The 21,708-nt window shown below is 31.2% G+C and overlaps 1 protein-coding gene across 1 annotated transcript; it reads right to left on the reverse strand.

Moving 5' to 3' along the window:
• Positions 1–1,322: 1,322 nt before the first annotated feature.
• Positions 1,323–8,557, reverse strand: LOC107453903 (uncharacterized; the record flags this gene model as incomplete). Its single annotated transcript, XM_043044630.2, is given in 5 exon segments — positions 1,323–1,534; positions 2,997–3,185; positions 3,636–3,809; positions 6,979–7,120; positions 8,412–8,557. Coding segments are annotated over 5 exon segments (848 nt in total), but the record flags the coding sequence as incomplete, so codon positions are not given.
• Between the last annotated feature and the right edge of the window lie 13,151 nt (positions 8,558–21,708).

Raw genomic sequence — 21,708 nt, forward strand, 5'->3', positions numbered from 1 at the left:
GATTGAGTCCTAGAACGTGAAGATCTGATCTTCAGAAATAAAGTAATTCAGGATGGTCCGTTTTATATTTTGCACACTGCACTTTATATCTTAAAGGATATAAAAAAAGCATTTATCACTTAAATCTCAACTATTTGATAATTTCCTAACGTTTCTTAAATTGAATATTCACCTTCGAGAAGTGCATTGAGTTTGAAGGTTAAAAGCAACAAATTCGTAAAAAGTGCTTTAGAATAACAAACTGTATCATGTAAACGTGAATTTTTAATAACTTCTCATATTTATCTAAGCAATTTTTTTTTAATTCTAAGCCATTTTGAACATTGATGCAAAATATGCTCTTCGCGGTGAAGCATGTCTTTTGAAAGTAGAGAAATCAGTGGTTTCGAAAGTAGTTTGTAGTCGCTACATTTAAATAAATTAGTTGCAGTTAACTGCAAAGAAAATGCAGTTTTTTTTCCGCAAAAATAGGAATTGATATGCATTGTTCTTAACATTGTTTTGTTGAGATGCATTGTTTGAGATACATTGTAGGATTTACGATATGTGATTCGTAAATCCAGTTGATACGTATCGCATTGTTAGTCATAAATCTAGTCAATACCAATTACTTTGTATAACTTATAAATTAAGACAATAAGATTTGAGAAAAATGATTCGTAAAACTGGCTAACACTCATACAATTCACGAAACGAGTAGGCCGTGATAACCTGATGGGTCGGGTGTTGGGCTCATGCACAAGAGGTCGTGGGTTCGAACCCTGCTGGCCGGAGACTCCCTGTGTAGTAACTATTGACTGGTGCAAGTTAAATCTGTCGTGTCACAAAGCCATCCATGTTCTCATAGCAAATCATACTTTTAGGGGTACTGAATTGGAGATTAATCGTTCCCTGGTTCGGATCAAAATTGCGATCTGTGACAGAATGGATGTATGAATGGGTTCACCCCATAAACGGGTTGTGAGGCGTGTGTTGCTGAAGTCGGATTCTTGGCCATAGACGGCGCCACTGAAAAACAAGAAACGCACCCTTTGCCTTAAATTCGCTTGCTTTCACCGAGCAGGCTTGCTGATTTTGGCAAGTAACATTAGAAACAACAACTAAGAGAGCTTTCGCGAATCGCGACGAGTGCTGCTTAGTTCGAGTAGAAAAAAGCATTATGTATTTAATTTTTTTTCCTTCTTTTGCGAATTTTAACTGTAAAATCCATGGAATTTCGTACATTGGCAGAACAGAGCATAGGGTATCATTATTCAGCAGCGCTTCATGCACTATTTGTCGTATTCTGCAAATTAGAAATGATAACTGATCGTGCCACTTACACTTTAAATGGAGATTTAGTACCGTAGATAAGAAAAACTGGACCCTCATAAAGGCCATCAGAGCTGACAGGTGACCATTTTCCACTTTCCATAGAGTTCACTATGACATTTAGATTTGTCTTCCACTCGAAATCTCCGCTTGGAGTCATCCTCAGTGGGAGATCTCTTCCCTCCCATATTTTCGGCGCAATGGTGTTTACTTGCAGTTTTCTCTAAAATAAACAAATAAGTTATTTTTGTTCATTAATTACATTTCTCGATTAGAGCGTCAGCAAGTTATAGAACGGAAGAATGACGATTTAGAACGATTTTTTTAATGTTGTATTGAAAAAAAAAAACGCATATTTTTTCTTTTAGTCACTTGTTTTCCGATGCTTGCCCACTAATGACATAAGCTCATTTCGTTCAAAAAACATATACATTTCGGAGGAAAAAGAAATATTTGAAAATATTATAGAGGAAAACACAAAAACTTTTTCGGTACGAACAATCACTTGGTGCCCGGCATCATTATTTCGTAGCAGTTTAATCCAAATTCCTTGCTGTATAGTGAATGTTTTTTTTTTGTAGTTTAATTTTTGGACGTGTGAGACACATTCTAATTTTGTTAGGAAGAGATATTTGTCACAGAGAAATAAACAAATTCATTTGAGAAAAATTCATTTATTATTTAGAGAATATGGCCTTACTTAGAAATATTGAAATAAAGAAAGGAATTCTTTCAAAGGGATCAAGAGAATCCCTTTTTTAACATCACGAATTTCTGTAAAACTGAAACTTAGACGGTTGTGGCTGAGAGACCGAATTTCCCCATCAGTCTCCATGCAAAGAATTCAAAATTAAAAGTTGGTTCCCATTGGACAGCATGGGGAGAGATAGTTGGCTATTTAACGAAAGAAAGCATAGCCGAAAATAAAGCCAACCTCCGTAATCAATATTAAATTTGAAAATAATTTGGCCAAATCTAATCGCCAAAAAAAAGAGTGAGAGAATTAGTAAAACCCTGTAACTGAAACATTTTTGTGGTGAGAAATAAAGAATAAAGAGTTATAAATAGATTTAGTTGGTCGATTTAAGTCGCGACAGTGAATGCATGAGTTTTACATTTGTATTGAAAAAAAATGTCAGCCGTTACATTCTTAAAGAAAAGAATAAAATATTTAAATTAACTTTTTATAAAACGTGTTAAAAATTAAATAATTGGCTTGATTTAAATAAAATTCGATTAAGAATGATCAAAAAATATAAATTTAAAAATTGAAAGAAATTTTTAAAGCTAGAAAATATTGAATGCCTATTTTGGCATCACGCGAACCATTGGCATTGATCTTTTATAGAAGACGACACTGAGCTACTTTGCCTCGTTTTACGGTTCACCTTATCAAGACAAAAAAAATTGCATGGGATTCAATTAACACCAAGACTTGGGCCGTTTTGGAATGACGAATTCCCTCACGGACTTGTAATCTCTCAATCATACAAAACTGCTTACGATCGAAAACGAAGGAAACTTTCTTATTCACTGCAAGGATTGTGTGGGATGCAAAGATTCCTAACTAAACCAGGTTGAGGAAGTAAACTCTTTTCCGTGACAGTTAAAGCACCTGGGTGTAAACCCAAAGGTAACGTGTTGCATCCCAGCCGGCAGCTAATTAATTTTTAAATGTATCCTACCTTTGCAGCAGCTTCTCCTCCCGATAGATAGGAAGCAGCAAATTTCTTGGCTTCTGCCAGTTCTGCATGAGGAGGGATTTTCATCAACACATCTCTTTTTTGTTTCATGTAGTAACTGATCCCTGTTCTACTGCTCGATGGACTGCGTGCCGATATATCCTCAATAATCAGCGACTCCAGTCTTTCAGGCTAAAGAAAAAAAATTTTCTTGTAAAACCAATAAAAATATTTGCAAGAGAGTAAATTTGTTTAATTGGGCGCATTATTGTTTTGTTGCAACGCGAGAACTTCTTTTCCCAAACATATTTATTTCTTTAAAAAAACTATGTAGAGTTCTCTATGTCAAAAAGTAAATATTCTATGACCATTAAAAGATGTTATGTTAAGAATATGAGAAAACTAACTACTTCATTTAATCTGCGTCCTCGAATTGATTCAATTCTTAAGTTGTAACCAATTTAATTTTTTTAATGTATCCGTCTTTCTAATTTATATGAAGTTTCAATTCTAAAACTAAATCCCATCGAATAAAGCTTTTTTTTTAATAGTGCAGTTAAGAAGCTGAAGTAGGATAAATGTCTTTTAGCTTAAAAGGTTTTGTTTTAATCTCGTTATTAAAGATAACAAGTAAAAACTTACATATTTGAATGCAAAAGCCATTCCCGTCTTTCCGCCCATACTGTGTCCAACAATGGTGATTCTAGGAATGGATCGCGAATTCATGAAATTGACAACATCCTCGGCCATACTATCGTAACCTATTGTCTCCGTCCATTCACTGTCTCCATGGTTCCTGGCATCCAGACAGAAGACCTTGAAAGGTACATACTACTTATAAGTTCAGATTTGTTTTCAAATAGTTAGTTCAAATTTATTTTTAGTTTATACAATTTTGAAAAAAATTATTCAGTTATTATAGATTAAGACTCTAAAGTCAAAATTTAGTATTTCTTATTACAATTGACGCTTTAAATATATTGATTTCTATTCATGAAATAATTTTAAAGGTTATTCGATATTATATACATTGATTTAGTAATATTTCAATTTATACACTGCTGGACAATTGCTAAGGACGGATAACACTATCATCTATAGCAGCCACAAAATGAAAGGAAGCAAAATGTGGAAAATTAGAATAAGTGCGGGATATAGTAAGAAGAGGTATGCGTATGCAAATTTTTTTTCCACGTCTGTTCATCACGTGATTGCGCTGATAAGAGCTTTAAAGGTTTTGACGCGTGTGGAGAGTTGTTGTTTCAAGTCAAAGTTTTACAGGAAAGGTTTAGTTGACGAACTTGAAATTTTCGGCATGTCTTCACGATATCACTTAGGTGATTTTAAGCTTGGCCGAATTATTGGAAAGATCGAAGAAGGGCGAAAAATAGCAGATGTTGCCAGGGAGTTCGACATCGCTCACAGCGTTGTTTCACGGCTGTGGAAATCATGTAAAACTACTGGAATGTGTAGTAGGCGGCACGGAGGAGGTCGTGTTAGAAGTACGACGCCTGCAGAAGACAGAGACATCGTCCTATCAGCAAAAAGGCGCACCACAGCTCAGCAGGTGGCAAATCAGTTTCTTGCTGCCACAGGAAAGCAGATCTCCCGAAAAACTGTTGCAGGGGAGGAGGACTATACCCCCGCAGCGCCTCATTGACCAGACAGCACCGTACTGCCCGTTTGCAATGGTGTCGTGAGCATCACAATTGGACTGGGCATGCGTACTATTCTCAGATGAGAGTAGGTTCAGTCTGTCATCGGATTGTAGACGCCAACTGATCTGGCATGAGAGTGGTACTGATTATCGTCCAGAAAATATCCAGGAAAGGGACCGATATCCGACATGCAGTGTCATGGTGTGGTCGGCATCATGATCAATGGCCGCACGCGCCTACATGTGGTTGCGAATGGGACTCTGACTGGCCAACGATACATTGATGAAGTTCTACTTCCTCATGTTCGTCTTTTCCGTGGTGCTGTCGGAGATAAATTTGTTTTTATGGACGACAACGCAACATGTTATCGAAAAACCCGCTGTTCAGGAATGTCTAGACAGCGAGGGTATTCAACGCCTCGTATGGCCATCACGTTCTGCAGATCTAAACGCCATTGAAAATGTTTGGGATGCTTTGGGGAGGCAACTTGCTGGTCGAAACTATCCTCCGACAAACAAGAACACCATCATCCGTGCACTGACAGAGGAATGGGATAAATTGCCTCAACAGCTGCTGGATAATGTTGTGCAAAGTATGATACGACGTGTAGAATGTTGCATCACACTCCACGGTGTTGCATCACACTCCACATATCCGTGGAAGACACCTTTCTTCAAGTTGCCTGCTGACATTTAGATGCATTGTTCCATTTTTCCGTACGCAGCATCAAATGAACATTTTTTTTCTTTCAGATGTTTCATAGCTTTTGCACTTTCCAGAACAATGAATATTCTTTATTCTAATGTCTGAACAGTGGAGGTAACCATATTTTATCCTACTAGGCCTCTTGTCTCGCTTAATGTTATGCTACATTGCAATTTGTGATCCGTCCTTAGCAATTGTCCAGCAGTGTATATAATTTCCTTTAATTTCATGACAAACATTACAAAATAATTAAAAACTATTTTTGAAAGTTATTATACATTATCTTGTAAAATTTAAAAGTATCGATGACGATGGAATCTGTAATCTTGCATTGGAATTTACGACTTATTATGGAATAGCTAAGGCGCTCATTCTCTATACTCATTACAGAAACGTGGCATATGACAATTCGTTTTCTTTATTCATTTTCTGACAAACGTTAGCTGTGTCTCCATTTTATAGCGAAGTAGAATTTATTGTCGATCGGAGTTTAAACTTTTAGCGACAAATTAGAGGGCTCAAATTTGAACTTAAGTTGCCAATACAAGTTAGTTTCCTGAATGGAGTAAGGCACTTTTATTATTAATAGAAATTTTGACTGCTTTCCACAATAAGACTCAAATTTATCTGAAATCAATGAAATAATGAAATGAAATAAATTTAAAAACAACATTTTCCCTTCCACCGTAGATGGGAAAATAATTTTATTTTTGGCCGACTTGAAACGTTAAACATAAAACGAAATACTTTTGCAATAAATCATCGTCAACATTGTAATAATCACCATCGATATTATCACGTACCAAATATCTTTCTAAAGCGATGCGTCCTACGTCTGAGTTTTAAGTCAAACAAAAATAAAACTATTTTCTTTTTTGATGACGCATGATGCAATTTCTACTAATTTGGAAAGTTTGAAGCACAAATCAAGCAAAAAGCGAAGAAATTATAAAGATATGAAAGTCAGCAAAACAGCACTTCATCAGGGGACACACTGTGCCAACACACAGAAGCCTTTCTTACGTCATACCAAAAACTGACTGTGCCCCGAGACCCCATATCCAAATAGATAAACTAAATAAGAAAAAGCAATCAAAAATTCAAAAATTGAAATCTGAATGTAATGAAAAATCATCACTGAGTAAGAACTAATAATGAAACTCCCGCATATAAGAAAAATATATAAAGTTGCAGTTAGATTAACTAATTCGTTAATCTAACTGTAACTTTATTTGTATTGACGAAAGAAAGGCTCTCCTGCATGTTGGCAGACAGTGTGTCCCCTGATGAAGTGCTGTTTTGCTGACATACATATCTTTATAATTTCTTCGCTTCTTGCTTGATTTGTGTTTCTAACTTTCTAAATTATTAAAATAAGACAAATTTGGTTTTATATGCTTTTTTTTCCACTTTGTTTTATTGTTTTAAATATTTCCTAATTTTTTCTTTTTGTTAATTTGTATAAATCAGTTTCATTCCTTAATTACAATTTTTACTCATTGGTAGATTAATCAATATTAAAATAATTTATTTTCATCCACATCACATTGAACTCATTGCCTTGAAATAAAAGGTTAAGATTTGCTACATTTTTCCTAACAAAACCATAAACCAGTTATTACCTGTGAGGCCGTCCTGTTGGCGATTTCCTGCGCGCAATCATCCCATGTTTCTTTTGCATTCGTTACACCATGGAGTAGAACGATGGGGACATTTTCTGGCTTTTGAGCTGCATATTCTTTGTGAGCGATAAACATATAAGATCTCTCAAAAATTAAAAAAAGGTATATATTAAATGCAATATCAAATTATTATGTATCTATTATTTGTTTAATATTTGGTTAGGTATGTTTAGTGTATACGAGTTCTATTTATTCTTAGATGAAATTAAAAAATCACGTTCATAGAAAGTCTTTGACGCAACTTGGAAATTCTTTTTTTATTCAAGTTCCACTTTTTTTTAATAGCTTACAGATACCTTTTTAATACAAGTGCTTTACTAGCCTACACGACGCACCTTTTTTATGCAGGTACTTATAAACTTAAGTGTACCTTTTTTAAAGATACCTTTTTTTATGATTTTCATAGTCCATTATATAGTCTGTTCACAAAAAAGTATGACCTCATATTGACACAGAAAAAAAGAGATATGTTACAGTGAATGACCGAAATCAAAAGAATGTCGCCTTTCATCGGTGAATGTCAACAATCGCATAGTCACTTCGGTGAATGTCCGAAATATTTATTATATCCAATTTGATATTAATTTATTCGCTGATATCATTATATTTATTGGATATTTTAATATTTTCTGAGGATAGATTCGAAGAAACACCAGTGCTCGGAGAACTGGGCAAGTACATACTGGGCAGTGGCAATTATCCTTAAAAAACATTGATGTAGGGCATACCGGGCAAATGTATAACTAACTTAGCTAGATCTAGTATATATTTCAGACATTTACCAAAGCGACTATGTGATTGTCAACAACAAACTGTCTGTCACATTTAAGGAGAGATGAAGTTTTAACTCCTTGCCTTCTTCCTACAAATAATAATAATTTACGAATGTTTTAATTGGATGTTATAGATTTTTTGTTTATTTCTTTATTGAAAGCATAATTATTAACGAGTTTTAAATTTAAGAAACAATTTAAAAATATATAAATTTGGGAGCCAGTTCAGACTTTTCAGGAGCCATGGCGACCAGAATTTCGAGAGTTTTGTACATCAACACATCCTTAGACTTTAAATGAACTTATGAATAATAATTAAAACACACTAACTAAATTTTTCTTCTAATAAGTTAAGTATAAACATAAATGTTATTTTTGTCATCGAGTTACAGCTATTTTTGATGACGTCATAGCTGGAAAATGCATCAAGTGGGGGTGACCACCCTAAGTCTAAAATACTTTATAATACGCCCAATTAATATTTATTTTAATTGAAAAAATTTTATCGCTTTCAAAAGCAATGTTTTTTTACAATGTTTTTTTATTTATAACTAATTTCAGAAGGTTGGGAAAAAAAAGAAATGAAATCACTGCACTTACTTGTTCATTGTTGAGTCATTGAGAGACGAAGATAGACTGTTACAGTTTTGTGTGAAATACTCTGAATGAAAACGGGTATCAGCATTACATCTCTTTACATTCCTTTTCTTCGCTTGATTCACGTGATTCATAAGATAACCAGTTGGATTGCTTTGTCACGCAATCAAATAACGGATCTAAATATATAATCGTCACTTATTGTTTATTAGTTAAGTGATTCAACACATCACGTTTTCTTGCATCAAGTGACGGAAAGAATTTGAAGCAAATGTAATCATGTATTAAAGTTTAATTTTATGGAAGATAGAATCTTCGGTTACTGTCCATTTAACAATATTTTATAACTGATAAATAGCCCATTATTATATTAGAGAGCAAATTTTCCTGATCGCTCAGTTCTCTCGTTAGAAACATAATTATTCTAAATTCAAAGCTTAATAAAATCATTTCATTTTTCTAAATTCAAAGCTTAGTAAAATCATCTAATTTTTTCCTTTAAATGCTTAGTAAAATCATTTATTTTTTCTGATTTCAAAGCTTAGTAAAATCATCTCATTTTTCTGATTTCAAAGCTTAGTAAAATCATCTCATTTTTCTGCTTTCAAAGCTAAGTAAAATCATCTCATTTTTCTGATTTCAAAGCTTAGTAAAAACATCTCATTTTTCTTACCTAAGTTCTTAAAATTAGCCGTAGTTATCTTGCAATAAGTTCGTAGCTTGCTCCTGTTTACGAAATTTACTTTTTGATTGTAACAAAACGTATTTTTAATTCTTTTTTAAACTCTGAAATCATTTTTATTGCAAGACAGCCAAAACTAAATTATTCTGAACTTTAAAATGTTCATGTTTTTTTTTATAAAGAGAAACAAAGTTTTTGTAAAAGAACTCCAAATAAGAAAGTGAACTCTCTGAATAACTTATTTTCTAATGATTGGGATATCCCACAAAAAGATTCAATCTTAATGTGATTGAAAGGCTTTACGTTAAATATGCTAATTTATTTGTACAGACTACATTTTCAGTTACAAAATCAGATGCAAAAACTTTCGCTTTCTAAATAAACATACGTTTTTTTGTATGGATTTCTATACATGACTCTCAAAATATAGGGGTAGCTGTCATCTTTAAAATAGTGTACAGTTCGCAAAAAGAAAAAAGATATCACCCTGAATGACTTTCGTTCAAATAATCGGATTTTCACGAACTAAGTGTCAATCTTAATGGTTCCTGGGGGTGACCTCAAATATGTTAATTATTTAGTGCTAACTATTAATTAAGTTACGAAATCAGACTCAAAAAAGCACTTTCTCTGAATAAACATATATATTTTTTTTTTTACATATTTGGAATTCTGACCATTGAAATATTGGAGGTAGACAAAATTGTGAATAAATTGGGCCATAAATTGGGTCGCAATAAAGGTTTATACGTTTGGCGATAATCCAGAAAACAGTCAACGAAAGTCGCCGCCGCAAATGAATATTTTAAGATAACCCATAGACTAATTCAAAAGAGGAATGCTAAGCAATTAAGCTCTGGTTGCTTGGCAGCCAAGTTCTGACTGTAAAAAAATTGAAATAATGTTCTGTGATTACTCGGAAAGGTTTAATTAATGGTTAATGCGATATCTCGAGGTTTCTATGCAATAGACAATTTTTAACAATATTCTGTCCCAAAAGCAGCGATTTTTTTTTCTTTTAATCTCCTTTGAAAAGAAAATTTGAATTGATTTATAAATTATTTATAATTTTTTAAGCTTTTAGAATTTAAATGCATGAACTTTTTATCTGACATTATTTAGGTTTCTTTTACTGTATTTATGCGAGGATTTCATACTAAAATAAAACTAACATAACTTATTATAGCTATATACAAAATTTAAGGGATAATCATTTTTACAGCTTTAATTTTAGCAAGAAGTCATGTCTTCTAGGCAAGAAAGTTTGAAGAAACAAAAAATGTGCTTGAAAAATAAGATGTATATTGTATAGTAATTCTATTGCACATTCACAAGGGTTTCGATAATTAACGATATTTCTTTTTTCTATAACTCAAGGCATTGCCGAATGTTAAGCATCATTTTAAAAACATTGAAATATGTTATGTTTAAGAATAAGATATTGAAATAATATGTTGCATATTGTACGATTCATTGTTTAAAAAATCGCTTCATTCTGCTAGATACTTAGGTTACATGGTTTTCTTTAAATAAAGATGATTTGCCAATAGCATCCTCATGTTTCGATACATTCCGAAACTTACGTTTGAAAATTCGCCATAAAATATAGCACAGCATGTTCTTCAATTTCAATAAGCTACATTTACCACCAAATACTGCTACTATGGTTATTTTTGTTTTCTTATATATATATTCTCTTTTTAAACAGAGCTTGTAAGGTTTTTAAGATACTGAAATGGAGGCACAAAAACTTAAAAGATAAAATATTCAATTTCATTAACTCAAAATATCTGGTCTCAAAATTTTAATTTGAAAGTTAAAGTTAACTTTTGCAATATTGGTGCCCTTACGCTCTTAAAGGCCACATGAATCCTGTTAAAATATTAAAATGCATATGTTTACTTTAAAGAGTGTAAAATCCTCATCGAAATAATGATCAAGACTAAAATGTAAAACAGTATAATTGATGATAAAAACTCAACTGACTTCAAAAAATATGCAGAGGGAAGTTACAGTCGACATGTTTCGAGAGTTCAAGTATAAGCACCCATTCTCAAGACTTGTCAAGCTTGAATGACTCGTGACTTTAATTATTGGACGCTCAAAACATGTCCATTTTTATTATCATCTATTATTTTTTAAATCAATGAAGTTTTTATATTTTCGATTCAGTTTCTTGGGATTATCCATTTAGTAACACAACATATTAAATTATTTCACTCGATATTATAATAAGTTTTACGTAAGATATAGCACAAGTTCTCAGATTGAAAGAATTATAATTCACTTTCTAAAAAAATCAATGGAGTGAAATTTTTTTCTTCTTTTTTGCTGCAAGCCTTAAAATTTTTTAATGACATAAAAAAATTCCATTTACAATTGAAATTTCAAAAATCGAATGAGAAAATGGAATGTCCCCTAGCACCAAGAATCGAAACTAAATAGTTACAAGAACAAATATTTCAAACAAGTTAGCGTTTCCATTCTACTCAATGTCGTTTGAAAAGATATTTTTTATCTATCGATTCCAAAATTTATTCCACATATATTTTAGGGTATACTTTAGAGAGTATTTCGATCGAGCTTATTTTTACGCCCTCAGTTGCTTAAAATTATTAAATAATTTGCTTAAATAAATTATTCAAGCTATATGATTTAATGCATTTATAGTATTGTAGTAAATGGGGCTTCCATCGCATATCCTTAACCTTAATATCGCTATCATTAAATAAATCGATTGAGCTTAGATAAATAATAAAAGTAAATTTTTTTCTCGCTTTGATTTTCAATGAATAATATGTTTTGATCAAACAGATTTTATTATGGAATTAACGAAATTTTTGAATTGGTTCCTTGGAGCAATATCATTCTTATCCTTTCATGACGAAATGTAGGAAAAATTGGTTTTCACAGTTTCTGTAAAACGTATGTTAACCTTCTTGCCACTTTTTTTAAATTTTTATTTTTCTATTTTTAATCAAAATAAGTACGGAAATCGCGTATTTTTTATTGCATTTTTTTTTTTAAATCAGATGATTCTAAAATTGGCACAGCTTCGGAATCTTTTTACAAATTTCAATTTTTAGTATTTGATGCTTAACAATATAAGGCATTTTCCTGATAACAAATTATACTACAATAATATCTTGGGAATCAAGCTAAAGTTAAAATTTAAACAAAATAGTTTAGTATATTATCCAGAAAAAATTCTACATGGTATCATATAGAAAGAATAAAGATATAATGAAATAATTAGTTGGATTTTTCTGTAAATTACACGAGGTCTGATAATAAAAAATTTAATTTCACAACTTATAAGATGTTAGGACGGCATTTAAGATACTGAGATATTTTAAGACGCTTAAGAGTTTTGGCTATGTATTTGACAGCTTTTTGTGTTCAGTATTTTTATGCTCTTTGTAGTGACTTATAAAACATCAACACTATTTTAGATAATCTATGTTGAAGTCACAAGAAACAAAAAAAAAGACAATCAATAGTTTATATTTATTTTTTGAAAAAAATAGTATGCTTAGTAAGTAGTCAGCTGTTTTGCATCAAATAATTTTTAACAGCGGAATACTCTCAATTTCTTAACAGGGTTTTATTCTTAGCTAGAAGACAATAATTCTAAGTTTTCTTTAAAAAAAAACTTGACAATAATTTAAAAAGGAACTTTACTTTAAAGAAAACCTAAATTAAAGTACTAAGAAAAGTGATTAGTATATTAATGAAGAAATAATATACGTAGTAGCGTAAAGAATAAGATTTTCAAAAATGTTAAAATAAATTCAATAGTTGTTAAAATAGTTCTGAGAAACACTCCCGTATAGCTGATTAAAAAATTCCTTTTAAGATTAAGACGATATATAAGATGTTGAGAAATTTTAAGATGCTTATAAATTTTGATTAAACATTTTTATTAATAATTATTGTCAGGGTCACGTGATGTAATAACACGCATTTTCTGATGTTGCGAGCTAAAAGCTTGATATTATAGATATGATCATTTTTTTGTTTTGGTTTTTTGGACGATGGATGAAAAAGAATAATAAAATGGTGAATTAGTTTTTGTAGAATTTTGCGTTATTTCTTTTGTAAAAGGTTACGACTGACAAATGTGCGGGGAAACCCCAATGGATTTCGAAATAAAAGATTGGTAGTTGTTTGTTCTATGAATTTCAAGTTGTTTGATGGAAGATAGTGAGTTATTTAGATTGTCTTGAAATTGGTTTAGGAAGTGGCATTTTTTTTTGTAAGAAGGTGCAGTTTAGAAAGTAGTAGGTGAAAAATGGCATTTTTAGGAAGAGCTTTAANACTAAAAACGCAAAAAGTGAAATTATTATTAAGGGTTCCAAACTTTGAATCGCTCTCCTGGCCAAACTATGGGGATCACATTTCGGTTACCAGATTTCGGTTACCCCCTATATTTTGAAGATAAAGAATCCAAATATGTAAAAAAATGCATGTTTATTCAGAGAAAGTACATTTTTGTGTTCAATTTTGCAACTTATTTAATAGTTAGCACCAATTAGCATATTTGAGGTCACCCCCAAAAACCATTAAGATTGGCACTTAGTACGTGAAAATCCGATCATTAGAAGGAAAGTTATTCAGGGTGATATCTTTTTTTTTGCGGGCTGCACCGCTAGTTAATAGTTTAAGTAAGAAAGCCTTCGAAAGTTTAAATCCCTTAATGTTAATTTCCATGCAAATCGAGAAATCACTAAGCAAATTGAGAAGTTTTTGCAACAAAATTCTAAAGAAAAAATTCTATGTAGAAAATATTTTTTGATGACTGCTTATTATTTTTTCATAAATTTATTTAATAACAGTCGAAAAATTTTCGAATTGTGCGCCGATTCTTTTCTTCTTTTCGTGCACACTGTGTATTAAAGGATAATAAAGCAGAATAGAAATTTTTTTTTATTTCGCGTGAATTAACTTCAGTCTTCACTGTTCAGTTCCTTTAGAAGAATACTATAGGACAGCAACGTTGCCACAGAAGTCATGAGAAAGGGTTTCCGAATGTGAAATATCTTCCATCCAGTGAGTTTGCTTTTTTTGAGCAAAGACACACATTCCAATTCTCTGTCAGATTTTTTTCCGAATGCTTTATAACGTATAGCCATTCTCATATTATTCATACAACTTTTTTGTAGGTAATCCGCACTGAAAACTATACACACCAGCATAATTGACTGCTGAGCACAGGCAACGATAAAGGTAACGTCATAACCACGTCTATGCCCGGGACTAGTAAGCATCAGCACCAAAGTGAAAACGTCCATTCCGATTTTACAAATCACACCAAAGATCGGAAAGGACATTATATCTTCCATCTTCTTCGTGAATGAAATCTGCTCTTTGCAACTGATCCATGGATCAACCGAACTCAGTTCATTCATTTTCCATCGATCAGCTACAAGCCAACAACTCAGACAGTAAAGCAAAGTCACCACAAAAAACATACAGTATGACGTGTATGATGATAGAGTGGCAATAAAAAAATTTATGATCCAAAAGTGAGGAAAGTAAGACGGTACGTTGAAAGTTTCACAGCTTACTCGAGGGTTTTTATCGTGCAAGATATTGATGACCAAGTCCTTTGCGATAGCGCCAAAGAAAGGAAATAGAAGAATGACAGAACCAACTGTGCATTGGACAATCCTTTTATCCTTCGTTTTATCTCTGTTGCTCGCCAAGATTTTGAAAAACCTGTGAATTCTACATCGTTTCATATACAAGGAATACCAAAGCAGTTGAACCAAGACGTATGAAAAGCCTAGAATGAAAGTAATACTTAGGGGCATTTGCCCCATATACAGGCAAAGTATGACTTTCGATACAGCCATAACTCTCGTTATGTGAAATGCTAAAGCAAAGAGATATCGTGAAGCCCGATTAGAGTTAATATTTATTCCTACACTTAGCATGACCACAATGATAAGTTTCTCTAAGGTTGACTTAGGCATCGAGCTTATTAGTTTTGTTATTGGAAATGGTATAAAAGAGAGATGTCGTGAAACTTGATACAAATTGAAGAATAATGTTCAGCAGTTTTATTATCTGAAATATTAAAAGAGATATCGTGAAGCTTGAGTCATATAAACATCTATTTACTCAATAGTTCAATAATTTTGTTATCTGAAATATTAAAACAAACATATAATGTGAAGTTTGATTAAAATTAATAAAAAATGTATAAAAGTTTTTGTTATCTGAAATTATAAAAGAGATATCGCAAAACTCGAGTTAGACTAATATTTACTCCCTCTATAGTTTGATAGTTTTGATATCTGAAACACTAAGAGGTATATCATGAATCGCGAGTCAAATTCATATCGATTCCCTCAATAGTTCTGTTATCTAAGATACTAAAACAAAAAAAATTAGGGAAAATCGAGTCAAATGAATAAATCATGTTCAATAGTTTCATGACCTGAAATACTAAATCCAAGAATAACCGTTAAGCTCGAAATCAAATTAATGAATAATGATCAAAAGTCCTGTTATCTGAAACACTAAAAGAGTTAGCGTGAAACTGGATTCAAATTAATGAATAATGTTCAATAGTTTCGTTATCTCAAATGATGAAACAGAGAGATAACTTAAATCCTGACTTGAATTAATATCTATAACTACACTCAACATAACCACAATAACCAGTTTCTGTAAGATTGAACAGAGCGTTTCGGCTAACAATTAGACTTTGGGTAGAATATTTTATACGATTTTATGTTTGTTCTTAATGAAATACTATTAATTAAGAAAGATTGATTTAAATATAATTTATTTTAACTATTTTAATAGAATGCTTTTTCCCTGAATACTTTAAATGCAATTTAGTTTAAATATTATTAAATCCTTAAATGATTAGATTATCTTCTTACTCTTTCGATATCTTATAAGTTGAAAGGTCGATTCATGTTCTATTCATAAATTGAAATTCATGTTCTATTTCGAAAAATATTCGACACTACAAGGTTTTGAGAAAAAACTCTTCGTTGTAGGAATTAAAATTTACATCATACAAATTTACATTGGAATCAATAATTTACATGAAACATTTCGTAACAAAAAAATCAAAATTTCTATCAAGCATTATTTTAGCATTGATTTCATTCTAATTGTTTTCGTTGTATCATTTTTTCAAGCAAACTCTTTTTAATGCTACCTCTTCATAAGTCGTAATGCTTTTCAAAATGATTTCAGATAAACCTTCAATGTAGATATGATTTAGACTAAATATTTATTTTAAATCAAATATTTATCTTTGTAAGCATGATTTAAAACCGAAATTTCATTACATCAATTCATTTAACCAATACTTTATAGTAGTTATGTTCTCAACAATACTGATATCGTTACAGGAACGATTTCAGTCTAACTGTTCTTGTATTCAGCCCAAACATTTACAGTCCCTGATTTCATTAAAACTTCAGCTTAAAGTATTATTTCTGCTCTTATAATACTATTGTGTTATTATGATTATATCATTAATACGACATTGTCGCATATTTTTCTTTCATCTGGTATCCTTTGTTTTCGATTCAACTGATTTAGAAACGTTCAAAATTATTATGTCTCAATTTCGTTGATTTTAATCAAATTTAGACTTTATCATTCATTTCAATATAATCTATATACATGATTTCAGCTTTGATTACCAATTATCCATTCAAACTTGTACTGTTACCCTTCAAACTTTGGTTAGGCTATGATTGCTAAATTTAACTTTGGTAACAGTTACCCAGGTTCAACAATAGACAAATAACCAAGGAATTACAGGAAACACTTAACATTTAAAACTAATTTTATTACAGCTCTAAATTCTCAACAAACATAACTCCAATCATTTCCAAATAAAAAAGTAACCCATCTTTAAAAGTATTGAAGAAAAAAAAACTACAATAAATTTCTATTTATTACAAACTTACCTTTTATAAATTCTGCCGTAAATCTCTATTTTCAGAACGATTTCAATCCAATCTTTATTTCAGATCATTCAAAATTAACTGCTTTAAATGATTTTGCAATTTTTTATTTTGATGAATAATTTCAGTTAAATTTTGATTACCTTTTATACAATGAGTTTTAAATAAATGATTTCATTCAATTCTACTCCTTTAAATGATTTTAATCAAATTTAACTTAAGTTATTTAAAAAAATTATTACTTGATATTTTCACCTTTTATACAATGAGTTTTAAATAAATTTAATAATCTGTCCTTTTCGTAAAATTTCCAAAAATTTAAAATAAAATATTTTTCTAAAAATTAAATACTGAATACAAGCAATTTATAATATTGGCTCATTTGAAACTGGCCTTTGCTTTAAGCAATGTGAAAAATATATATAAAAAAAAGTTATGATAGCTTTGAAAAAAGTAATAGTTTTATGCACAGAATTAATGGTTCCGAGTTTTGATTATCGTCTTGGTTACGCATTTATTAGGAATACAATTTCAAATATTTCTATTGAAGTCTATGTAAATATTAATAAACGCAACTTTCAATCGGCGTTGCTTTAAGATCAATTTTAAATTCGAACAAATATTTATTTCATAATTTATTATCTAAGACCAAATGTTAGTATTTTTTCATTTATTTACTTAAACTGTTAAGAAACATGATCCATTCTTAACAAATCAAATTAAAATATTAGGGATTATCATCTAAATAAATAATCTCAAATGTGAAATCGATATAATGTTAATCGAAATAATCTGAAAGCGGATAATATAATGGATGTAGTAATGTTATATTGAACTAAATGTGTAGTATGCAAATACCACTAAACATTGATTTAAATCTTATTGTGCTTTACCCTAAATAAATTTCATTCTCCTGATCACGTATTATGGCTTAAGTAGTTGGCCTAAAATAGGCTAAATAATTAGTTTTACCAATAATTTTAGTTAAGAAATCAGACTCTTTTGTGACATGTAACGAAAACAATACTTAGCATACCTATATTTTTTTCTACGGGTATTTATCTATATATTTTCGAACACTAAAATATAAGATAATTATATTCTGGAGAATATGCTCCTAATAGCGTGGCCAATAGCGTGGTCGAATGTTTGGACCCCTTAATGTAAATTTCACGTTTTGAGTAAATTTTACGTCGGAGTTACCCTTACAAGAAAGTAGGAGGTTTTTGAAGAAAAAAAAAACATCTGAAGTAAAAAATGAGGTTATGTTCTGCACCAACAATAACCTTATAATTAAATCTCAATTTTACTTTCATTTACACCTCATAAAATCATCGTCATGCATAACTCAGCAATACTTTTAGTTGAGATTGGGTAAAATTATTCACACCTCAAATATATTTATTCGCTTGAATTTCAGAAAAAATAGCTTGTTCACTTCAAAAATAACCTCTCTAAGCTAGCTGCTCTAAAATAGATTTAGGGGGTGCTATCCCCTCTGCAGAGGATCAAAATTGTGATGACATGTTTTCGGATCATAATCAGGGATGTTTCCCAGACCGTCGCCAATAGCCCATAGTGCAGCTCTAGTGCGACGTAAATGAACTACAACTAAAATAGATTTCTAACAACCTCAAGTGTAAATATAACAACTTCCTACACCTTCATTATACACCTTGAGAGATAGATCTTTGAAAGTTGTTTTTGAAGTCAACTTCAAATAAACTTTCAAAAAACCCTGACACCTCAAAACAACCTCAAATAAACTTCAAAGACACCGTAAATTTTTCATATAATTTATTCATATAAAAAAATTTTCATATAATTATTTCATATAAAAAGTAATTTGAAATAATTATTTATTGTGTTCAATATGCTATTTGAAATCAGTTTCTATTAAACATTTAAAATATTAGAATTTTATCATTGAAATAATTTTAAAAAAAATTTTAAGCTGCATTGTTATAGTGTCTAAGTTATCTTGGCACGTTTTTTTGTATGCAAAAATAAAATAAAAAGAAATCGGTGAATAGTTTCCGAATAATAAAATTACAAAAAATGGTATTTTAAACTTTTCATTCCTGCCTAAGTCTACAAATATTTCATTGTCAAACTGTGCTGCAGAGGTAAAAAATGCGGATGAGGGGGTAGAATTATTCACAAAGAGGAAGATAAGGATTTTCAGACACTGTTGATTAGTGATTTTGCAAAAAACTGTAGTTCGATTTCTCATCCCGTCCTTATATTCCCAAAGGTATTTTATGTTTTGGTCCTTCTATTTTAGAGACCTTTCTAATCCAAAATGCAAACCAAAAATTCAATGATTAATGATTTTAGAGCACCTTCACAATTATAAAATACTTGGAAATCACAATTCATTATTTTTTTTCTTCAATTTCTAAACCATCCAACTTTAAATGTTATCACTTCTTTATAGGATGTATGCTTATCTTATCAGTGAACTCAAACTTTTTCGAATTAATTTGTCTCTGTTTGCTTTTCGTGTTATTTCATTTAATAAAGGTTTGCTTGGTGCCACAGAAACGCTTAGTAGTTTTTATTAAGTTTTACTATTTCTGATTTTTAAACTTTGTTTCCACTAGATCGCTCTTATGCAGCTCTTAGAGTTTTGTTTTATTGTTTTTATTGTATTGTTTTCACTCGATCTTAATTTTATCACTTAAGATCCCTCTTGGATTGCTCTTACATTTTTACTATGTTGTATAACCGGCATGGAACTGCTGACCCGTTTTTTGGGTTTAAGACTGTCATTGCTCAACACCATAGACGAAAACATACTTTAGTTAGGGATGTTCGCCCATAATATCGGCCTCATTTCAATAAATCTTGCCTAAAGGTACTAAATGAAATTTGTGGAAAGCCCCTACCATAGAGAGACTTCTTACCAAATTTACAAAAACTATTTAGAAAACTACTAGATTCGTTTTAAATTTTAAAGATATTCAAATTTAATTTAATTTTAAAGATATTCGAATCGAAATCTTTTACCAAAGTTACCAAATACGAGTCACGATAAAAGTATGAAAAAATGAATTTTAATAGTTTTCCGTGCATGCACAGTATGGAAGAACTATTTTCAATACAGTGAAACCCCCAGGAAAAACAACCTCTATATAGTGACCGCCCCTAATTACGACAACTTTTGGGAGGCATGTAACATAGTGTTAAAGAAAACCTCTAGCAGAGACCGGGCAAATATCTGCACAAAATGTGGAAAAGATCAAATAAGGAAACACGAAATAATATCGAAACAAAAAGTATTAACAAAACAAATAAGTAGATTAAAGTGTATTCAAATTATTTGTGTGAGACTTTTATTCAGAGAGTTTTTTCTGACGATAACAACCTCATGTTGCAGTTAGAGTGCACACTAAAGACGATACTATCAATGATTTACTTTTAATGAGTTGAAAGTTAAGTTAGGAGAGAAAAGTTATTTTAGAAAAATCAAACACAACTCTTCTCATATTTTAAAACTGACTAACTTTTATAATATAAAATTAAATGCAAACTTAAACAAAAAACATAATTGTTTTTATTTATTTAAAACAGCTTTACCATTACTAATTGGTAAATTTGCTTTTGCACGTAATTACGAGTAAATCAGTTAGGATCATTTTTATCGACGCTAAATTTTCTTCATTAATCCGTCTTTTCCTGGCGAAAACAGAAGTAGTATTTCTACACCAATAAAATGACACTCACTAAAATTAAAAGCGTTTATTTGTACTTTCGATAACAATTTTAAAGTCAATAGGAGATAAGAATCTCCATCGACAAACATTTTACTGTGGAACGCCCGAAAGATATCACTGTACTCATATCTTGCGCAATTTCTAATGAATTTTTTCGAATTTTAAAAGTATATTTTTTTATTAATTATAAATTGCTCCGAAAAGTTTGTTAAATTTTGTTGAATATTTTCACAGTTATAAAAAGAAAACGTAAGGCAAAATATTTTTTTTCTTTCTTCATGAAAATAAACATATGTCCATCTTAACTTCCGGAATTTTATGCAATTATTTCATATTATTTCCAAAGAAATCGATACACACGCTACCAGCTTATTGCTATAGTTTCTGATATAGGGTGTGTAAAAAACTCACTTTCTTTCTTTGCTTATTGCTAGAAATTTGAAAAATGTCAAAAACAGAGGCTGTCGCTTTACCGAGAGGTCACAACCGTTTTCACGTATTCGTCATCATTGTAGTGATTGTTGTCAAAATGATGTTTGAAATATCGGAAAAGATGAAAATAACTCAGCGCAAGTTCTGGGCTGTAGGGAAGGATGGTCCAAATCTTCAGTATCAAAAGAGTCCAATAAAGCTGAGCTGCGGAGAGAGTCGTTGTCAAAGAGCACCTACTTCACAAATCTGCTAGAGAATGTATGCAGCAGGCAAATTTTTTTTTGCCGAAAAGAGCTTCACTGACCGTATCTCGTGAGTGGACATTTTAGAGACACAGAACTGGCCGTACAGCTTTCCTACTTAGCTGCAACTGAGCGCAGTTGGTCCTAAGGAATGCGGGGACACGACACAAGCACTCGTTGTGACGGACTCGGCACCTATTCGTGGACACAACGAAACGACCCTTACTTAAAAAACACCCGTCGTATTTAGTCATATATTTATACTCTATTCTCGTGATTTGCGTTTTACAT

This window comes from Parasteatoda tepidariorum, chromosome 6, assembly GCF_043381705.1.
Source record: "Parasteatoda tepidariorum isolate YZ-2023 chromosome 6, CAS_Ptep_4.0, whole genome shotgun sequence".
NCBI classification, from domain to species: domain Eukaryota; kingdom Metazoa; phylum Arthropoda; class Arachnida; order Araneae; family Theridiidae; genus Parasteatoda; species Parasteatoda tepidariorum.